The sequence below is a fragment of the Amborella trichopoda genome, chromosome 12 (assembly GCF_054954075.1).
Source record: "Amborella trichopoda isolate Santa Cruz 75 chromosome 12, AtrichopodaSantaCruz75HAP2 v2.0, whole genome shotgun sequence".
Classification (NCBI taxonomy): domain Eukaryota; kingdom Viridiplantae; phylum Streptophyta; class Magnoliopsida; order Amborellales; family Amborellaceae; genus Amborella; species Amborella trichopoda.
In genome coordinates this window covers 7,732,757-7,755,453 of record NC_142347.1, presented here as the reverse complement: position 1 = coordinate 7,755,453, position 22,697 = coordinate 7,732,757, and the positions used below count along the sequence as shown (strand labels likewise).

At 36.6% G+C, this 22,697-nt stretch overlaps 1 protein-coding gene across 21 annotated transcripts in view; it reads left to right on the top strand.

Moving 5' to 3' along the window:
- The window catches only part of LOC18445618 (peptidyl-tRNA hydrolase, mitochondrial), a 35,889-nt gene extending 24,347 nt beyond the window's left edge, over positions 1-11,542 (top strand). For 16 of the 21 annotated variants that reach the window (XR_016045584.1, XR_016045588.1, XR_016045589.1 and 13 more), the window contains one exon: positions 10,879-11,542. Coding sequence is in view for 11 of the 21 variants with exons in the window: in XM_011629266.3 (XP_011627568.1) it covers positions 10,879-10,983 (105 nt within the window). In the remaining 10 variants the exon portion in view is untranslated. Of the gene's footprint in view, positions 1-823; positions 1,171-10,878 lie in introns of those variants that run through there. The other 5 variants (XR_016045590.1, XR_016045586.1, XR_016045594.1 and 2 more) reach the window with 2 other exon arrangements.
- The last annotated feature ends 11,155 nt before the right edge of the window (positions 11,543-22,697 follow it).

The following is a 22,697-nucleotide window of genomic DNA, read 5'->3' as shown; positions in this document are numbered from 1 at the left end:
CACGTTCCAAGGATTTATAGAACTTGGGAGGAGTGTAACCGTCAAGTGGATGGTTTCTCCTGGAGCTGTCCATTGTTTGACATGAACATTTCAGGAAGCAGATGAACGCTTCCATAAATATCACAAGGATGATCGCCCAACACATATCTATATTAATATTAATCTCGGGGCACAAAATACTAACATGGACATGGACGATTGGGGTTCTGTTTGGAAGAGGGCCATGAAGGCCATCGTTGTTATAACAATCTTCTTCTTTCTAGTTTAGGCAATGTGGGGATAATGTAAATTGTGTTGTTACATGAACTTTTGTATCTATGTGTATGCACTTTGATCTATTGTGATGTTTTTCTAAGCAAAACTTCTATTTTAGACAGTTTTGTGTTGCCTATATTAATGCTTTCATCATGTCGAATGCTAATAAATGTTCGTAGTCTCAGCAAGTGTCATGTTGTTCTTGTTACTCTTCCAAATGGCAAAGCAATAAACTATGTCAAACGGAATCCTGAACATGACAAAACTTTGTTCGATGGCATGGTAGAAATGGGTGCTACAAACTTGAGGAAGAAGAATTGGAAAGAAATATAGAGCTTCATGTGTGAGGAGTATGGACCCATATTTCGCATAGATATGCTAAAGAACAAAGTAAAATGTTTGAAGTATAAGTATAGAAATGTTAAAGAGCTCCTTCAAAAACTGGTTTCCATTTTGACGAAGGTACTAGGAGAATAACTGGGCCTCGTTGAGATGAGTATTTTTGGGTAAATTTCAAATACAGGTGCAAGGGACAACTATTGAACCTTTACAAATTGCATTTGCACAGGCTAATGAAGTTGAAGGGAAGTCGTTCGAGATTGTTTTGCCTCCCATGCAGCTCATGGATTAAGTTTTCGCAGGGGGCATGGCATAGCACAACCTATGGAATAATTTAGTTTCATTAAATATCATTTGTGTTCTAGTGTTGAGAACCTATGCAAAGTGTACATTTGGACTTATGAGGGAATTTGTATTTAACTTTTCGTTATCTAATTTCGTAGCCTTTTTTGTTATCTAATGAGATGCAATGTTACGAATATAATGTAATACAAGTCGTGTATGTACAGAGCGAGAGAAAGAGTAATAATTGGACTTATAAAAATACCGAAAATATGATCTGAACCGTTTAATTTATTTATTACGTTATTGTTTTTTTGAATGTAATTTATTTATTACATTATTGATAACTTCTTCCCAACAAATATTTTTTATTGGCCATGTATTAGTATGAAATCATCATCTTTTAGAATCAACGACTAAACTGCATTGACAACAAACAACCAAAACTTGATTTTCATCTTCACGGTGCCAAACAGGGTAAAATACCTACTTTTATGTATACTGGGTTCTTCTAGCAGCCAGCCAAACAACATTGTGCTCAAAACTAACTTTTATATATGCAAGAATCAACAAAACCAGGTATTGAGAAAAACCCAGGATTTCTGTATACAAGGTCCCAAATGGCCCATAAAGGTAAAGGAATACACTTCTGTATGGTGGGATCAGCAGCCAATGATGCGAACGAGGAAGCTAACATTACTAGCTAGAGAAAGATGGAAGTTTTAGAGGACTTTGGTATGGAGGTAAGCTGCCCTATTTGGAGAGCTTTCATTTTGATCACATTCTTTGGAAGTTCAAGTAATGGTATGTCAGGGTTCATGACCAATCTTTGATGAGTGCCTGGATGTAGTTGTTTTTGATGAGCTGTTAGATTCAAATAAGGACAAATTCATTGAAGAAAGGGGGTGTGATATATATATCAATACTGTCAATATACCTTGATCCTTTTCTTGAGATGTTTTCAATAAGAGATGGCATGTTTAACAATTGTGATAGCATTGAAAATTTTAGAAACAATAAAGAAAATGATTGTAGATGGCCATGAACTCAAATTGGACCCATTGAACCCCATTTCAGAACTTGAAAATGATTTTAACCAATTGTGGGAGAATGTCATTATTTTTCACACTGACCCTTAGCTGTTCATTTGGCATTCTCTAATACTTTTTTTGTAGCTATCGTTGAGATCTACAAGTCATAATCTATGCAGAGTTCCTGATTTTATTGTTTCGGGCCTCAAATTTGCAATCCAAAGTTCACTGAAGAACTTTTTATTGGAATTTTAGAATTTTTCAAATAGGATTGGAAGTTTTGTTTTGATTAGGACTGTTTTGGAATTTTGTATTTGTGACAGGGGATATATTATTCTTCAGATTTCTAGATAAGGGAATGTAAATAGGTATTTGGGGGTTGTGTTTTTGGGGTTAGAGATTTCGAGATTTCTGTTGAGTTTATGCTAAAACTCAAAGAGACCATCAAGCCCTAGCAAGGACTTGCGAATATTTTCATGCTCCTCATATTTTCTCTTTCGTTTTTCCTTGTGTTGTGCCTCATTTGATCATGCACATCAATCTGAGGGGTTCTTCTAAAAATTTTAAAATGAAATATTGAAAGGATAGACAACATAATTATTATGACAAATATGATCAGAAAATTGAACTAAAAATTTGGACGTCTAAAGGAGTAAAAATTGAAATATTATTAGTGCTTAGGAAATTAATCTTTTAATTCTTCAAATTCTCAAATGAGGTGAAGCAACTTTGTGATGCCCTTGCAACAATTAGGGTTTTCCATTTATTAAAACTTCAAAAACTTGAATGTTTGTGAGTTTCACGAGATACACCAAGAACATCTAAAAAAACACAAGAAAATGGAAAAATTGCTCCTTGGAAGATTCAAAATAATCTAGCAGCTTACATTATCAAAAAAGAAAAAAATATCTAGTCGCTCTCGGATTCTCGGGATGCATTTTTTCTTTTTGTCTCAACTCCTCATTAATTTAATGTTGATAAAATGATGTTCAATAATATTGTTTTTCTTTTCTTTTATTTAGTGGATTTTTTATATGAGTAGCATTGAATAGAATATTTTTGTTGCAAATATTTGACGTGAGAAATCACAGAAAGTAACACTGTGAACAATTGTAGACAAAATAGATTATAATTTTGTTTTCTCTTTTATTGTTCTTATTCTATGCTTTCTTTAAATTCTTTATTTAAAGTTTTTTTGGCTATCTTGAAATCACATAAGAGACATGGCACACAAGAAATATCATGGGTTGCAGAGATCTTTTTGTCACAACGAGCAAACTGCCTCCTTTATGATTAATCTTTTGTAGAGAGGCCTTTTGCGAGAGGAAGCATAAGAATTTTAGGGTTTTTATGTTTTATTTTTTCTTTTTGACTTGGGAAGGATGAGTCTTACAAGATTCACATGGGTACTTGATATCGAATGTCTAATTCCTCCCATGAATGTCATAGATGATCCATAGCTTGCTATTTTTATTTTTTATTTTTTATTTTTGGTTTTTTAATTTGATCATTTAAGGTCTCAAATGCTCTTTTGGTGTTTTATTATCATTACTATGTTTTTTGAGAGTTGACATTATATTTATGTATTATATTCTTTTAAAATACCATGATTCGTGGTCCAAGGCAGCCCATATGCTGGATGCTCACATACTTGAAAACGTCAGAACCTCCCTTTGAGAAAGGGGAGAGAAAGCAACAACCATCAGAGTGAAAGGGAAAGTATTTAGGGGGTTGAGGTGCAAGGTGCTGGCTTTATGAGAAACAGGTAGCAAATGGGGCGGCCAAGGAGTATGAAATGGAGAAGGGAAAATAGGAGAGTAGGTTGGTGAAAAGAGATGGAGATGGGTGGGAGATGACTTCCAGAACTGGTAAGATCAAGGTTGAGAAAGAAGCCAGAGAGTGAAGGATTATGACACTTTTTTTTCTCTGTTTTGGTTCGGGGGGGTGGAGAGCATGTCCTTGGAGAACAAAGAGGGAAGAAGAACATAAAAAGAGGAGAATTATAGAGGAATTAGCCACTAACAGTGTTGTCCAAAGAAGTGCGCATGTCATGGGTAACACTAGAACTTTGGGGAGTCGAGACACGCCTCTGTTGCATGACCTCAAAGCACCATTCTACGCTGGGAGGAAATGTCAAGGGTAGAGAAAAGCTTAACACCTTTGGCCATGCAAAATTTCCTATGCATGGGATGACAAAAGATAGGGTTAGAACTGCAGAGTACGAGTTCCAAATGTTATCAATTATTTAGAGAAGTCCTTTTTTTTCCAGCGTCTATTTTTCCTTCTTTCTTTACTTTTATTTTTTAAACTTTAGGTTATTGTCTTTTTTTGGAAAAATTATAAATACCCCCCCAAAATATTTTAGTTAATTTGGTGGACATGTACTCCCAATTGTCGGGATAAAAAACAGGAGATCTGGAGGTACAAGAGGAGCTCGCTTTCTTCCAAGTATAAACTCCCCCGTCGCGATAAAATTTTGAGGTGCAAACGAGTCACAGTGAGCACACACCCAAGATATAGCCAGATCGCAATACAAATTTTGAGTCTCTGAGTTGCACACTCATGAGACCCGTACAAAGCTACAGTATACAAATTTGATGTCTTTCCAATTGGTATAAGATAACAAACATCCATTGGAAATTCTCTCTTACTACAAAATAAATCATCCAATCGGTATACTACAATAAAACATCGATTAGGAACATCTTCTCTCTCACTAAAATGTCTTCCAATCGGTAAAATAAACTTCAATTGGATATGACAAATAACAGCTCTAAATAAAATTTCTCTGGATATATGAAAACATAGTATCACAAAATACTAGAAATTCACTACAATTAAAAGGGGGAGCTTGTACATGTGTGCTCAAACAAGCCACAAATGTGTTCGTACTATGCTCATAAAGTACCTGGACATAGGACCTTTTCGAGGAATAGGTATAACAATACGTAAAGCTCGAGAGAGCGAGAGACGGTTTGTTCGATTATGAGAGAGAGACAATTCTCTTCAAAAGACCAACGTACCTCCAAAGGCTGGAGAGAGGAAGAAACTAGAGAGAGACAAGGATGCTATAAATACCAAAAGGTTACATGTGTGAGGTATCAAGAAAACAAGGAAAAGGTGGTCCAAAAGATGCCATATGTTGAGTGACAAAACACATGAAGGATAGCTCATGCTTGAGCGTGAAACGTGGTGAGTGCATGAAAACGTGTTTCAAAAACATGGTGGTCTAGCATGACCACAAGAAGATCACAAGAAGCAAAATGGATTGGCAGTAAAATAGGTTGTTTTGAAACACCAATTTTAGTACAAAGCTAACAAGCGCCCACCTGTTTGAAAACAACATGACCTCTCGCCAAACAATCAGGAAAGGCGAATGCATAAGTGAAGGTGCCTTTTGGACTTGAATCTTCACATAGTGTCATGTAGATCGCTTATCATAGCGAGTGGACATACATTGAACTATGTCCTTTGTTGATAAGCCTCCCACATACTGCACATTCTCTTTAAAAAACGTGTGGTTTTCTAAAAGGCTTGTGCATTTAATGGCCTTGTGCCGATCTTGTTTTCATGAGTGCTCTAGGGAATGCCCAATTCCCATAGGAAGCGATCTCCACTTTCACACTCATATAGGCTAATCCATGGAAGATGTCCTGCAGTGCGACACCCCCATCTAGGCCTTACATCATCTAGGCAAATGGAATCATTAAGAGCGAAGCTCAACCTCTCCATTCATTACAGTAAATAGTATCACACAACTAGAGATGGCGCATAAATTTTATAAATTTTCATAGTATAATATTTTGTAGTACCCACAGCCATCAAACATCACACAAGCAATTGTTTTTCCTTGGACTTAGGATCTCCTTATCCTAGGTAGGGTTCCCATCGCCCTGTGGCAAAAATTCATTTGGGCTCAATCCCATCCCTCTAGCTTTCTTCCAGACTTGGTGCCTTTCAAGCTTTTTATTAATATTCTACCAAGTGCTCGGTAAAGTTGGTTTGGAGTTCTGCTATGACTCCATCTCAAGCATAAGTCAGCTTAATTGACAGTCAATAGCTTAATTGATGGTCGATAGCTTCACAAACGGTCGATAGCTTTACTGATGTCCGATAGAGTTTGTCTTCCAGTCCATAATTTGACTTATAGTCGATAAAGTTTGCCTTGCAATCGATAGATTCTGACTTATAGTCCATAATTTGACTTCCAGTCAATAGATAGCCTGACTAACAGTTGATAGAGTCTGTCTTCTACTCCATAATCTGACTTCTAGTTGATAGTTTGACTGACAATCGATAACGTGACTTATAATGTGACTTTCGGTTGATAACTTAACGCAAAATCAATAAGCTTGACTCACAGTTGATGATCCTTGACGCACAATCGATAGCTTGACCCACGATCGACACGCTTGACGCTTAATTCGTAATCCTTGATGTGCAGTCTATAATCGTAATTGACGCCCGATAAGTTTGATTGATGCCTAATAAGTTCGACTGAAGTCCGATAAGTCTAACTAATGCCCGATATGTCTGACTGACACTCGATAAGTCTAATTGATGCTCGATAAGTCTGATTGACGCTCCATAAGCCTTACTTACGCTTGATGAGCTTGACAGATGCTCCATAAGCCTTACTTACGCTTGATGAGTCTGACTGACGCTCCATAAGTCTTTCTTACGCTTGATAGATTGCTTGACTTACAGTTGATAAATCTTTAATATCTCAATACTCGAAAAAATTCTGCAGCACCTCCCCTAGTCCAAGATAGTACCAGAAAAGTACTAGAACCTTCTTAATACAAGTCGGACTCCTGTAGGAATCAAAGCATGTTTTGGAGGTTAAATCTGGAAACCGAAACATTCCTATAACCAATCGGCTTCCCGTAGGAATCAGAGCATGTATTCGGAGGTTAAATAAAGTGACAGTGCAAATCTGGAATCTGGCCTTATGCAATCTTGGTCCTTATTGTTAGTGAGTTATCAATAGACATCTCCAGAAAAGAACTTTCGTTTAACACTTCAAAATTGTTAGTTAATTGGGGTTTCACTGCGGTTTACGAAGCATCATGATGGATACAAACTCCCAAATTGCTGGGATAAAAAACTGGGGATCTGGAGGCATGAAAGGAGCTCGCTTCTTTCGAAGTATTAAACACCATTGTCTCGATAAAATTCCGAGGTGCAAATGGGTCCCGGCAAGTACACTCCCAGGATACAGTCGGATTGGAATACTAATCCCGAATCCTTGAGTTGCACACTTATGAGACTCGTACAAAACCATAGTCTGCAAATTTGATATGTCTTTCCAATTGGTATAAGATCACAAACATCTATTGGAAATCCTCTCTCTTACTACAATATAAATCATCCAATCGGTATACTACAATAAAACATCGATTATGAACATCATCTATCTCACTAAAAAATGTCTTCCAATCGGTAGAATAAGCTTCTATTGGATATGACAAATAACAACTCTAAACATAATTTCTCTGGATATATGAAAACATAGTATCCCAAAATGCTAGAAATTCACTACCATTAAAAGGGGCAGCTTGTACCTGTTATGCTCAAACAAGCCACAAATACGTTCATACCATACTCATAAAGTACCTGGACACGGGACCTTTTGGAAGAATGGGCATAACAATAAGTAGAGAGAGAGAGAGAGAGAGAGGGAGAGCATAACAAGCCACAAATATGTTCCTTATAAAGTACCTAGACATGGACCTTTTGGAGGAATGGGCATAACAATAAGTTAATCTAGAGAGAGAGAGATGGTATGTTCGATTAAGAGAGAGAGAGACTGTTCTCTTCAAAAGACCAACGTACCTCCAAAGGATGGAGAAAGGAAGAAACTAGAGCGAGAGGCAAGGATGCCATAAATACCAAAAGGTTATGTGTGAGGTGTCAAGAATACAAAGAAAAGGTGGTCCAAAAGATGCCACTTGAGTGACAAAATACATGATAGACACCTCGTGCTTAAGTGTGAAACGTGATGTGTGCATGAAAAAGTGTTCCGAACACATGGTGGTTCAGAATGGCCACAAGAAGCAAAATGGACCAGCAGTAAAATAGGTTGTTTTGAAACACTAATTTTAGTAAAAAGCTAACAAAATCAACTTTGTAGACATCCTATCCCCAATACTTTTTGTATCACACCCTAGACCCAAATATTTTTTTTTTTGTATTTACCCCCAGTCAAAAAATCGACAAAATTGGCATTAAAATGCCCTTACCCTCGTTCTCTCTACCTGCCCTCTCTCTTTCTTTACATGGCTGGAAATTTGACATATGTCAGCTTTTTTAATTCTCTCTCCTCTTTCTCTATCGGCCCTCCCTCTCTCACTACCCGCCATCTCTCTCCTCTCTCTCTAAAGCACGTCCCCTCTTACTTTCTCTAATCCATATGGGTCTCCTACGTTATGTCCTGCTCTACACTTATTATTTTCCTCCATAAGAAAACCCAAACTCTTTCTCTCTCTCATTCCATTAGCCTCCTGCGGCGCCCAAATGCCACTTCCTTTCTGGGTATGCCTCCCCTTTTTTAACTCCCCATTCCAACAACTAGGGTTTCTTTTTCTATACATTTTCTCTTTTGGGTTTCTCTCTCTTCAACTTTCCTCTCTCTGTCTAGGGTTTCTTTCTCACTACATCCTTTCTCCCCATCAACCCCAATGCAAATGCAGCTCCATTGCTCCCCCTTTCGCCCTCTATCTCTTCCTCAGGGCAGCACTTCTTCCATTTGAGGTTTCAGGTCTCTCTTGTTTCTCTCTCTGCCCTATTGGGAATGCGGCTCCCTTGCTTTTTCTCTCTCTAATTTCTCCACTGTTTACCCAACCCTCATCCCATGACTCTGTCCAGTCCTTACTGGAATTCAAGAAAGGGATTCATGGTGACCATTGGGGCCATATCAACACATGGACCACTGACTTTCTTCGCTCTGAAGGTTGGATTGATAATTGGCATGGAATCGAATGCGCAGATGGTTACGTGACTTCGATCACTTTAGATGGGCTCGAATTGGTTGGGTGTGTAGAGAGAGAGTGCGAGAGAGGGCGGGTAGAGAGAGAGAAGGAAAGTGGGTTTCAGTACATAGACAAAGTTTGGGCACACAGAGAGAGAGAGAGAGCGAAATGGGTTTTTTCGGTAGAGAGAGAGAAAGTTCGGGCATGGAGGGAGAGAGGAGATGCCCTAATAGCACGTGACTACAAAACATAGTGGAAGAGAGAGAAAAAGGGCATTTTAGTCTCAATTTTGTTGGCTTTTTGACTCAGGGGGTAAATACATAAATAAAACAGTATTGGGGGTCTAAGGGTGTGATACTAAAAGTACTGGGGGGGTAGGATTTCTACAAAGTTGATTTTTGTTTTGGGGGGGAGGGGGTAACTATAATTTTCTCTTTTTTGTCCCTTGTTTTTTACCTTTTTTTTTTTTTTTGTGTTTTCCTTCTTTTTTTATAGATCTCTTTTTTGATTTTTCCCCTCTTTGTTCTTCTTCGTGCCTTTTTATGGATTGAGAGAGAACTAGGTGAAGAGGGCGAAGCTTTCCCCTACTTGAGGAAGAAATGGAAAAAGAGAGACGCAGGAGTGCACAACAAGGTGGGAGTGGCTGAGAGACCGGGAAGGATAGTAAGCTAAGAAGAAAGGGGAGAAAAAGACTGAGGAAAAGATAGGCGCAAGAGAAAAGTAGTCCGGAAAAGGACTTGGATATATTGGACCATTTGAGGCAATGGAATAGGAGAGAGATATGCAATCCAAGCAAGAGATGCTAGGACAGGCAGGAAAAAGAAAATAGGACTGGTGGCATAAAGATAAGAAGGGCATGGAGGGGAAGGGAATAGAGAATGAGGGCCAGTGGCTTCAAGGGGGGGGAGAGAGGTCAACCCTGACATTGGTGTTTCAAACGCGAGATGTTTCTATATCATGTAGTGGGGTGGATGAGACACTAAGGACTTAGAGTAGTGACATTTAAAAGGAGGGTAAGTGGAAGTGTGTTGGGTTTTTAAGTTTCAGATGTGCATGGTGTCAAAGACCACGTAAACGTGCACATGTGGTTCAGTGGATGTCATAAGCCAAAAGCCAGCTCGCGAGACAGCTTGGCTTAACTCATAAAGAGCCAAGCTTGAGCAATGTTTTTAGATTTCTGCAAGCCAAGACAAGCTGAGGTCACTAGCTCATATTTTAAACAAATCAAACTCAAACTGAGACATGTCAGCCTCTTCTGGACTTGAGCTTGTTTATGCATGGGTGCGGTTTGTATAGAGCCGAGGCTCTAAACAATCAAAGTAAAGCGCACCTTCAAATAGTGTTGAGAAATGTGGTTTCAATACCAGAAATCTTTGTGATAGCCTTAAAATATATTTTCATTTCTAATTATAAAATTTAAAGCTTCAAAAATAGTGTAGATGGAGCAGATATATGAAAACTTGAAAATCTTGAAAATTGACGGTCCAAAAATGCATTACATGATGCGCTATTTCCAAAACTTGAAATCCATTTTTTTCAAATGTCCATGCATCTTGAGGTCAAGATGATCAATTTAAGGATATTTGGGCATCAAAAGAACCTCTTCTAGTGAAATTTTTGTGGTGCGTCCTAATTTGATTGTTTAGAGCCTCATTTATATAAACTTTTTCCTTAATACATTATGCATAACATAACGAAAATGTGTCCAGTATATATTATATTATATTGATCATATCTAAACTATCAAGACAGACATGCATGCATATGCACATATTGAAAGAAAGAAATAGAAGCACACAGACATGCGTGCATATACACATACTGAAAGAAAGAGATAGAATAACACGATATCTGTATGTATTTGTGTGTGTGTGTGCACGCATGTGTGCATCAAGTTTCTTTGCGCTTATGTCTCTCGGCTTTATATTCTATGCAATATATCCCACGGTAGATGCTCGTCAATAAAGCAATTTGATTGTGAACCTTGTTGCATGATACAGTTGGACTTCACTTTGGCGAATGGATTAGAAGCTGTGAGGATACTTTTGCTTGAAGGATTTGATAAAAGTGCAACATTTGTCAATCAATCCAAATTACGAAGTTAAATCTCACATACCTGTTGAGATCATCATTGTGATGTGATCGTATTATTTGTGATGAGGTTATCATAGCTATTGTTGAGGCAGATTATTGAGGTAATCGTTCCTTGAAGCGAAGCAGTCCTGCCTTGGGAGGTGCATCTTTGAGTCTGGTGCACTGAAGATAGTCAAAAACCTAAGACTACCTTGGACATGGGAACAGCATGAAGCCCTATGCTTAAAATACGAATATGTCTTTGATAGGTCAATACATTGTTTGGTTTTTTTTTGTTTTTATGTTTAACCTCTTTGTTTTTTCACTTCAATTTATTTGTGGAACTTCTTTAGACCTCAAAATGGGCTATTGGTTTACATTTTTTGCAAGAGAAGCATTTCAGTTCGCTTTTTGGCTTGTCTGTCTTCTTTTGGCTGAACAAATTGTTAAGTTGTTTCATGTTTTTACAAGCTTTGGAGTTTTTGTTTTACAATTCTAGATATTTACAGGTCGTGTTATATTTGATCAATAAATTGTGGAACAGTCCTGTTATATTTGATCAATAAATCTTGGAAACCCTCTCTTTGGCTCTATCCTCGCAATTGATCCCCAAACTGAATATGAGATATTGATCGATTTTTCAAATTGTTATACAATTCATACTGCATTCTATAGTCATATGACACCCTTTTATTGTGTACAGTATGTTTGTATAACTCGTGGTCTGTTGCCAGTCTTGGCCCTAAGCCCGGACCTAGTCGTTTTAGAGCGTGCCTAAGCCCATCCTAGCCTGGCCAGGACTGTGCCAAGGAAGTCGTGTCCCAAGCATGGCCCTGGCTCTGTCAGGGCCCGGTGAGGCCTCATAGGCCTTTAGAAGAAAAAGAAAAAAAATAATGGGGGAAAAAGAGGAGCTAGCGGGGTGTCCCTGGCCCAGCCCAAACCCTCGGGCTGTGGTGGTCCGGCTCTTGGGCACATTTTGTCCCTAGTTTTTTAGGGCCGGGCTGGGCTGCCTGTTTCATTCCTAGCCCGATTTTGAGGGAAGCAACTATATAACATGTCTATTTACAAAAATGTCCATTGCTCCTAAGCACTCTAATCTTAAAAATGCATCAAATTTCATAATTGAAATCTCGTTCTTTTTGTTTTGACTACTGTTCATTAATTTCTAAAGTAGAGCATGAAGTTTACACCAAAAATTGTTATATAATGAGTCTTTTAAATGGGGAAATAAATATACATTATGATCGTTGGAGATTACTGTCTCGCAAAATTCTCTTCTCCTACGAGATAAAGGGACTTCCCTTTACAAGAATGAGGGATATCATTCTCTGCACTCTCCCTCATTAACTCACGCTTTTCTCATCCTCTCTACTCTCACTCGATCTCTGTCTACTCTTTTTCTGCCATCCTTTCTTTCTACTCTATTTTCCTCATCCTTCTTTACTCTTTACTCTCCCGATCATTCTCTCTCTCCTTTCTTTGTGCAAACCTAATGGTAATACGATAATATGGTGAAAAAAATCTAAAATATTATATTATGAAATTTAATTTCAAAGCCCTCCAAGTGGCAAAGTGCAAAGGTTAGTAAGGAGGAATACTCAAAATAATTTTTATCTAGGTACTCAAGTTTTGAAAATGTTTTTATAAAAATTTACTTTTACTTTTATGTTTTTAATTTTTTTTTTTGCTTTTCGTTTTTTGTATGACTGTATGGTGAAGTAGTTCTTATTATCCTCATTAATATAGAGCCTCTCTCTTTCTGGCCAAACATTATGGATTTGTGGTTTTCTTACGCATAATTTTTATGAGGTATGTGTTATGTGTTGGGGTGCATTATGGCAATTCTTGAAGTAATTGAGACGCCTCTAAAATGAGAATCCAGTATTTTTTACTTATTTTTTGAAGTCCTCGTATAGTTTGCATGTTCAGGGCGTCAAATTTTTGAGACATTTTGAGAGAGAGAGTATTTTTTATTTATTTTCTGGAGTTCTCATATAGTTTGCCTGTTCAAGGTGCCCCTAAAATGAGAATCCAATATTTTTGACTTATTTTTGGAAGTTCTCGTATAGTTTGCCTCTTCACGGTGTCAAATTTTGGAGACAGTTTTGAGAGAGAGAGAGAGAGGGAGTATTTTTTATTTATTTTATAAAGTTCTCACATAGTTTGCCTGTTCACAGTGTCAAATTTTGGAGATAGTTTTGAGAGCGAGAGGGATGATGCCTCAACATAACGTCCTACTGGCTATTCCTACCGTTAAAATATAAATATAGAAAAAGAGGATAAAGAAAACAAGATAGCTATCAAGTACAAGTTTGAAAAAGTACACTTGAATGGAAATAATGAGAGAGAGGGAGACTCTTTGGCTCCTTTTTTTTTTCTGCAGATCTTTGTTTAAAAATAAATAAAAACCCGCAAAATTAGTTCATGTCGAGAACCCAGTTTGGAAAAGTACGATTGAATGGCTAAATGGGGGTTGATGGGTGAGACAATGAGAGAGTTTTAACTTTGATAGCCATCATCTAAGTACAAAATTTGGATAAGTATGTCTGAACGGCTAAAGGAAGGAGAGAGAGAGAGACCCTTTATATTTTGTCTGCATACCAATCTTTACAAAATCAGTTATTGAAACGCAAAAAAAAAATAGTAGAGAGAGGGTGAGCTAGTAGGGAAAGATATGAAGTTGGGGTTGTATGTATACAACCCTATGACTCTAGTTTTCATAAAGTTGCTTTGAAACAGTCAAAGTAGGGTGCACCTCCACATTCTGTCATGATGTAATTTTGACGTCAACAAATATCTTAGAATGGCTTAAGAATCTATTTTTATTTTTAATTATGAAATTTTAAATGCTAAAAATGGTTCAAATCAAATAAATCTATAAACATATGAAAATCTTAAAAATGGATAGTTCAAATAATATGTTACATGGTGCCCTATTTTTGAAACTTGAAATTTTTTTTTTCCATCCATATACATCTTGATGTCGAAATGATCAATTAGAAACTTTTCCAACATCAAATAGCCTTTTTCGATGGATTTTCGAGGTGCAGCTTAATTTTATAGTTCAAGATTACAACCTTCTATAAGCCTTTTCCTATATAACCTTTTACTATTGAAGTAAGATGTGCCTCAAAAATCCTCTAGGTGTCAGTGTTTTGTTTTTGGAAAACCCTCCAATTGATCGTCTCGACCAAGAAATGTAAACATATAAAGAAAAATAATCATTTCAATTTTTAAAAATAGTGCATTTTGTGACAAATTATCTAGACTGTTTATTTCAAGATTTTTAAGTGTTTATAGATTTTCTCGATCTATACTATTTTTTAAATTTCATTGCTAATAATGAAAATAAAGTTTTGAGCCATCATAAAGTTTCCGACACAGGAACTAAATCTAGAGGTAAAATTTCTAGGGAAGAGAAAGAAGAAAGGTGAAAATAATAGGAGGATTCCAAAAAAGTTCTGAAAAGTATTCAAATTGTACCAATGTTTAAGGGGATTTTAGAAACTACAATGTTTATCTTAAAAAGTTTTTTTTTCCTAATCTAACTAAATTAGTGAGTTCACCTATCAGAGAGAGAGAGAGAGAATGGGTGAGGATGTGAAGGGGTACGGAGACAGAGAAAGAGATAGAGAGAGGTGTATACCTATCTTTAGGGGAAGAGAGAAGAAAATTGAAAAGTAATAGTATGATTTAGAAAAAAATTTAAAAATATTCAAATCTAACTAAATTAGTAAATTCACAAATCCAAGAGATGTGAAGAGAGAAAGAGAGGATGAGAGGGGCGGTATGAAGAGAGAGAGGGAGGGAGGGAGGGAGGGAAGGGGACTATGTAGAGAGAGGGAGGGAGGGGGAATATGTAGAGAGAGGGAAAGAGATGGGGCATGGAGAGAGAGGTGCGAACCCATCTCTTGAGGAAGATAGAGAAAAAAGTTAAAAATTTAGGAGTATTAAAAAATTATCTTAAAAAACATTCAAATGGTACCTATCTGTTGGAGTATTTTAGAAATTACATTGTTTATCTTAAAAAAACTTTCTTTTTCCTGATTTAAGTATAATCTATTCTATATCTATAAAGAGGCAGAAACTCTTCAAACATCATCATTATCATCGTCATAAAATTTTCTCAATTAATTGAGATCGACATACAAATCTCGATCTATCATTCTGCTTTATTAAAGGTTATACCCTCAATGAGGCTATAAGTCGCCATATCTTTCCGAACTACTTTCAACCACGTCCTACTCTTTCCCCTTTTAAGTCATTCCACTTGAACTAACTCGTACCTCTTAACAATTGTTGTACTTGGTCGGTGCCATATATGACCAGCCTACCTAAATCTACTCTCTATCATCTTATCGCCTATTGGTGCCACACCTAAATTCTCCAGAATGGACTCATTTTGAATTCTATCCCTTCTTGTCTTGCTACTCATCCATCTCCAGTACACTTATTCAATGGGTATATTATTTTTTGTCCACCTAATATTCAACCGCATATAACAAAATTGGTCTCATAACTGTCTTATAGAACTTACCCTTCAGTTTCATTGGTGTGCGGCGATCACAGAAAATTCCAGTTGTATATATCCACTTCACCTACCCAGCTCTAATTCTGTGTGTAACATATTCAACCGCTCCATTTTCCTAGACTATCAACTCAATATATCGAACGAGAAACTCTTAAAAAATGATATAGAGGGACTATAATGGCCACGCTTTCGAAACACAAAGTTTATATAAGTCGTAATTAAATTTTCAAAGAGGAAAAGTTGTTGGAGTTTTGATAATGAAGAGTTAAATACGAAAGAGCATTTGATTTCCAAGAGCATTTTGAACGTGCTACGGTTACACGTATATATGATGTGATATTGTTCTAAGCCATTCCTTTTTTCTAACCAGCTTTATTGTAATTGCTTTAATTTATTACTATGAATTGTTTGTATTGACTTCTTGAGGAATATCTGATCACATTATTTTTATTTTCTTTGTGAATGTCCATTGAAATGTAGAGCCTCATGTTTGGTTTTATTGAATGAAAATAGGAAATTTTGGTTGGATACATTGAAATTTTATATTTGAATTTTTTTTTCTTTTATTTTGGATTAGCCAGTGGGGAGAGGGGCCCTTCACTTGGTAGGAACTGAGCCAAAGACATAGCGTTGTAAATCGTCAAACGCTAACCAATTAAGCCTAGGTTCTTTTCCTATTTTGTATTTGGAACTAATGGTATTTGGATATGAAAGATATTGACATTGGATCATGGTGCAATTTTTATTTGATTTCAAAGAAATGGGAGATAATGAATTTGATTAATGTATCATAATTCCCCATGGAAAAATGCGTCATGATTGTTGGTGCTGGGTCATGTCTCTTAATGTCAGTTTTTCTGTATACAAGAAGTCAGTAAATTTTTATGGGAAAATATCTTCATACCGCCTGTTTTTAAGTTTCATATCTCAATAGATCCAAAAATTCAAAAGATATATTGTAGCATAGAAATCTTAACTTTTATATCTTCTAAATCCCTAGATTAATTTTACCGATTTTATTTTTTTTCTTTTAACTCCAACAACTTGTTTAAAGACAGCTCTTTGTAAACCACATCTTTTCTCTCTATTCACATGATATTCTCCTTATTTTTCTCTCTTTCTCTTTCCACCGTGACTCTCCCCAACCTCTTTTTTTTTCTCTCTCTCTCTCTCTTACATCCTAATCTCTCTATCTCTCTCCATAGTGTCTCTCCCTAATTCCTCTCTTTTTCTCTCACATCCTAATCGCTCTCTCTCTCCATAGTGACTCTACCTAATTCCTCTATTTTTCTCTCGCCACCATGAGTTTCTTTAATTTTTCTCTCTCCACCCTCTCTCTCCATGAATCTCCCCAATTCCACTTTTTGTCTTTCTCTTATCATGTTCCCCACTTTCTTTGTCCCCCTCCATGTCGTCATTCTCTCTTACATCTTAATTTCTCTCCACCGTAACCCTCCCCAATCCCCTCTTTCTTTCTCTCTGTATTACCTCAACTCTCTCTCTTCATCTGTCTCTCTCTCCATCTATATTACATATCTGCCATGTAAGCATGCATGTAATTCTCTCTCTTCATCTGTCTCTCTCTCCATCCGTATTATATGTCTACCATGTAAGAATGCATGTAAAGCCCTTCATATGGTTAAGAGATATTTATATGAATATTGGGATTGGTACGTCACAGTTGCAAGGTAGGGGCTTAGAGGGAGAGACTTGGGTAATACGGAGAGAGAGAAGGGGTTTGGGGAGAGTTACGATAGAGAGAAAGAAAAAGAAATTAAGACATGAGAGAGAATTGCGACATAAAGGAGGATAGAGAAAATGGGAAACACGAAGAGAGAGAGAATAGAATTGGGGAGATTCACGGAGAGAGGATGGAGAGAGAAAAATTAGGGAGAGTCATAATGAAGAGAGGAAAAAAGCGAGGAATTAGGGGTGGAGAGAGAAAAAGAGAGAGAAATTAGGGGTGGAGAGAGAAAAAGAGAGAGGAATTAGGGGTGGAGAGAGAAAAAAAGAGAGGAATTAAAGAGAGCCAATATGGAGAGAGAGAGAGAGAGAGAGAGAGAGAGAGATTAGGACGTGAGAGAAAAAAAGAGAGGAATTAGGGGTGGAGAGAGGAATTAAAGAGAGTCACTACGGAGAGAGAGAGAGGGATTAGGACGTGAGAGAAAAAAAGAGAGGAATTAGGGAGTCACTATGGAGAGAGGGAGAGGTAATACGGTAAGGCAGAGAAAGAAATGGTTGGGAAGAGTCACGATGGAAAGAGAAAGAGAAAGAAATACGGAGAATATCATGTGAAAAGAGAGAAGGGATGTGGTTTATAAAGAGCTATCTTTAAATAAATTGTTTGAGTTAAACAAAAAGGAATAAAGTGAGTAAAATTAGTCTAAAGGGTTAGAAGATATAAAAGTTAAGATTTCTATGCTACAAGATATCTTTTGAATTCTTGGGTCTATTGAGATATGAAACTTAAAAATAGGGAGTGTGAAGATATTTTCCCAATTTTTATTTTCTCTAAATTTTGTGGTTTTCAAATTATTGAACATAGTTTAAGTAGATGTCTATAATTGAGTCCTACAATATATTACTAATGTCTTCTATTAGAAATTTTGTGATATTATTTACATTTTATGCTTCAAAAGTTAAAAGTATAAGCCTATGTTATAAAAAAGATGTACTATTCTTAATATTTTGAAATATATCAATATCATTCTCTCTTATTTATTAGATTTTATTTTCATTCATTTTTCTATTGGATAAGATTCTCTAAAATTTCGTTCAAGAGAGAGGGGGGAAGTTGGGGCTCCCTTCTCTCCCTCTCTCTCTCTCTCTCTCTCTATATATATATATATATATATATATATATATATATATATGGAAAATGCTCCCTTGAGCCAGCTCGCGCATAGGAAATAGGTGCGTCGAATGGCTTGGATGGTTTTGTCGAGTGCGAACGGTTGGATGTTGCCCCTTTCAAAATAGTAGAATGCAAGTCGTAGTTGATAACCTCAGGCCTACTCGCAATGCCTCTCTCTCATCTCGCACAACTAGCATGCAGTCTCTCTCTCATCTCGCACACCCAACACCTAGTCTCTCTCTCTCATCTCGCCATCCCTGCTAGTAGAGGTCTCTTTCATCCCGCACACCCAGCACACAGTTTCTCTCTCTCATTTTGCCATCCCTGCTTGCAGAGGTCTCTCTCATCTCTCCCTAATAAAACCAGTCTCTCTCTCATCTCGCTCTCCCTGCAGTTGGGTTTTTTTTCTGAGCACCCTCACAACAATGGTAATGGTGATTTCCAGTTTTACTTTGTGCTGTTATTAGGGCTTTATATGTACTCGAATGACATCCATTGATTTTAGGGCTTTTTAGTTGATTATGGGGCTCTTTGTTCATTACGAACGTGTCCTTTCAAATAAACCTACAATTTAGGTTGTTAATGGAAACTTGGATTTTTTTATTATTATTATGTAGTACTCGAACGCCATCCATTCGTGTTGCTATGTTAGCTGATTTACATTTTCTTTTTATGTTGATTCTTGGGCTGGTTGTAAATGAGAATTTGGATTTTTTTTTTTTTTTGAAATACTCGAATACCATCCATTAGTGTTGCTTTGTTAACTGATTTACAGTTTCCTTTTATGTTGATTCTTGGGCTGGTTCTTAATGGAAATTTGGATTTTTTTTTTGTAATACCTGAATGCCGTTCATTAGTGTTGCTTTGTTAACTGATTTACGGTTTCCTTTGGTGTTGAGTCTTGGGCTTTTTGTTCATTAGTTTTGTTTCCTTTCAATAATCAAGTAATTTTGGTTTGTTAATGGTTCGAACGTGGTTTCTTCTTACTGTTGGAGTTGATGTTGCTCTGTTTAGTACTGATTTGGATTTTTTTTGTAATATTTGAATGCCATCTGTTGAGTGATTCACGGTTTCCTTTTGTGTTGATTCTAAGGCTTTTTGTTCGTTAGAAAAAAAACCAGTTATTTTTCAATCATCAAGCATTTTGGTTTGTTAATGAGACAAACATGGTTTTTTCTTATTGTAAGAATTGATGTTGCTCGGTTAAGTACTAATTTGGAGTTTTTTTTTTTCAATACTCGAATGGAATCCATTGATGTTGCATTGTTATGTAGTAATACGAAATTTTTTTTTTAATACTGGAATAGCATCCATTAATGTTGCTCTGTTAAGTAGTAATACAATGGTAATGGTGATTTACGATTTTATTTTGTGCTGATTTTAGGGCTTTTTGTTCATTAGAAAAGAAACCAGTTTTTTTTCTCATTGTCAATGGAGTTCTCAGGGTTTTTTTTAGTTGAGATTTGAAGGCGAATGATCCTGAATGAAGAATTAGGGCTTTTTGTTCTTGTTTTTAATTTCTTTTTAGTGTTCAAGGAATAAGGCTCGATATCTAACTAAACTTAACGACCAAAAGAAAATTTATGCAAATTGTCAAATCATTTATTAAAAAATATGTGAAGTGTTGAATAAAGAAATTATGTTTTGTGTAGGGTAATTTTAGTACCTGAGATGGATCTCACCATTTCAGAAAGTGTCGCATCTCCCTCATGGTCAGAGGATGACAACATGGGCGATACTGTAGAGCCCATGGAGCAAGATCCCTTGCTTGCAACCCCGTCCCCCAATATATCCATAAATCCTGAAAACAAAGAACATGCGTTGTCATTCATGGGGTCACAAATAGAGGAACCCCACGTAGGAATGAAATTCAATGCTGAAAATGACACATATGAGTTTTACAAGGCTTATGCATTGCTGAAAGGGTTTGGTGTCAGAAAGGGAAACACTCACAACAATATCGATGAAAACAAAATTGATATGGAATATATATGTTTTAAGGAAGGATTCCCTATGGTGAAACAAGTGCTAAGTAGAAAAAAAATCCCCGAGACAAGGTGTGGATGTACATCGAAGATGAGTGTAAGCATAAATACCAACAATGAGTGGGTTGTTACAAGATTTGTTGATGATCATAATCACAACCTTTTAACTCCAAGGAAAACTCGACTCATGCGATCGCACGAAACATTATCGCATGCGACAAAGACAATGATAAACACCATAAGCTCTGCTTTGGTAAAATCTAGGAATATCTATGATATCATTTTAGAGCATGTTGGAGGGATTGATAATCTCCCTTGCTCACAAAAAGATACGAAAACCAATTAGGAAACAAGAGAAGAAAATTCAAAGGAGAAGATGGCAATCGTGCGATGGAATGGTTAATCGATATGAAGAGATCGAATCCATCTTTTTTCTATAAAGTGAAATTAGATGAAGAAGATCACATTATCGGTCTACTATGGGTAGATGTCATGTCATTGGTGTTCTACCATCATGTCTCGGATGTGGTCACTTTTGATACGACATATAAGACAAATTCTTTTGGCATGCTTTTTGCTCCCATACTTAGAGTGAATCACCACCTTAGCACGACATGTTTTCGATTTGCCCTTATATTTCATGAGAAGGTAGAGTCTTTTGTATGGGTATTTAAAAATTGGCTAGAGGCAATGGGTGGACGTCAACCGAGAGTAATTATCACCGATCAGAATCCTGCAATGACCATTGCAGTGAGACAAGTTCTGAAGAATAACAGACATCATTATTTTAAGTGTAGCATACTCTCAAAGGTCAAAGAAAAATTGTGCCATGTCTTGCGAAGGAGTCCATCTTTTCCAAAAACATTCAGAAACTGTATAATGAGCCAAACTAAGGAAGAATTTGAGTAAGAATGGAAATCCTTTATTGAGAAATATGTTCTGCAAGAGAATGAATGACTTAATAGATTGTACAAATGTCGAAAGCAATGGATCGATGCATACATGGAAGATGCATTCACAGTAGGTATGTCATTGACTCAAAGAAGCGAAGAAATGAATAAGCAATTCAAAAAGTGCGTGACTTCTAATACAAGCTTGCGCACATGATTGGAAACTGCTATAAAAGTGCATGATAAAAAACTTCTTATGAGAAAAAATGACTTACAAAACATGACATCTACACCTATTCTGAGGACCACGTGTGACATCGAGGCTCATGCTTCGAAGGTATATACACACAAAGTTATGAAGTTGTTTGGAGAAGAAGTTGCAAAATGCGCCAATTACATGAGTGAAATTATTGAAGAGAATGACACAGTTGCAATCTTCAGGGTATCAAAACATGGAAGTGGAACAAGGGCCTGCAATATAGAGTTCAATAGTCATGACCAAACTTTTGTTTGTACTTGTCACATATATAAGAGGCTTGGCATTATTTGTAGGCATGAGATTAGGGTCTTGATGGTGAATAATATTTTTGAAATCCTTTTGCATTACATAATGAAGAGGTGGACAAAAAACTTGATGAAAGGTGTTGTACTTGATGGTAATGGGAAACAAATTCAAGGTACTTCTGATCTACCCCTTTCAATTCGTTTTAATGAGGTTTGTCAAGTCACTAGAGAACTAGCAGAACATGCTTAAGAAAGCGTAGAACTCCATGCATTTATAATGTCTAAATTATCAAGTACACTTGTAAAGGTTTAGGCCAAGATTGGGGGTGTGGTATTACCAGATGGTACTTTTAAGACCCCTTTCAGCAGTCATAATGAGAATGTGATTGCCGACAGTAGCAACCATGCTGAGGTTGAGGGACATGCATGCTATAACATCATTGAGGCCCCCCAGGGACAAAGAAAAGGGAGACCTACCAATGATAGATATTAATCTCAGGCTGAGATAGATGCAGCAAAAGCGAAAGAGAAAGAGAAAGAGGTCACCCAAAAGTGCACAGTTTGCAAAGGGATTGGACATGACAAAAGGAATTGTCCATCTCTCAAACGTTCAAAGTATGAATGAACTATTGCTGCATCTCTTGTACTCTTTGTGATTTTAATATGAATTCCTTAAATATAAATATTTGAAAATTTCTTTCGTTTAGGTTAAATATAAATATAAGATGCACGGATGGGTCACGTGAGAATGTTGAAATGATGAGTAATGGTAAGAATTTCTATTGCTTTGCATTGTATTTAGTAAACAAGTATTCTTTGTATTGATCTAGCATTGTAATAGATTTTATTGCATTTAAATTTTTATGCTTGTGTGGTTGTATCCATGTCAATGACAATATAGAATATAATGAGTAATAATATGAATATAAAATTTACAATAGCTTATGTTGTTAAAATTTACAATAGCTTCCGTTGTTAATGC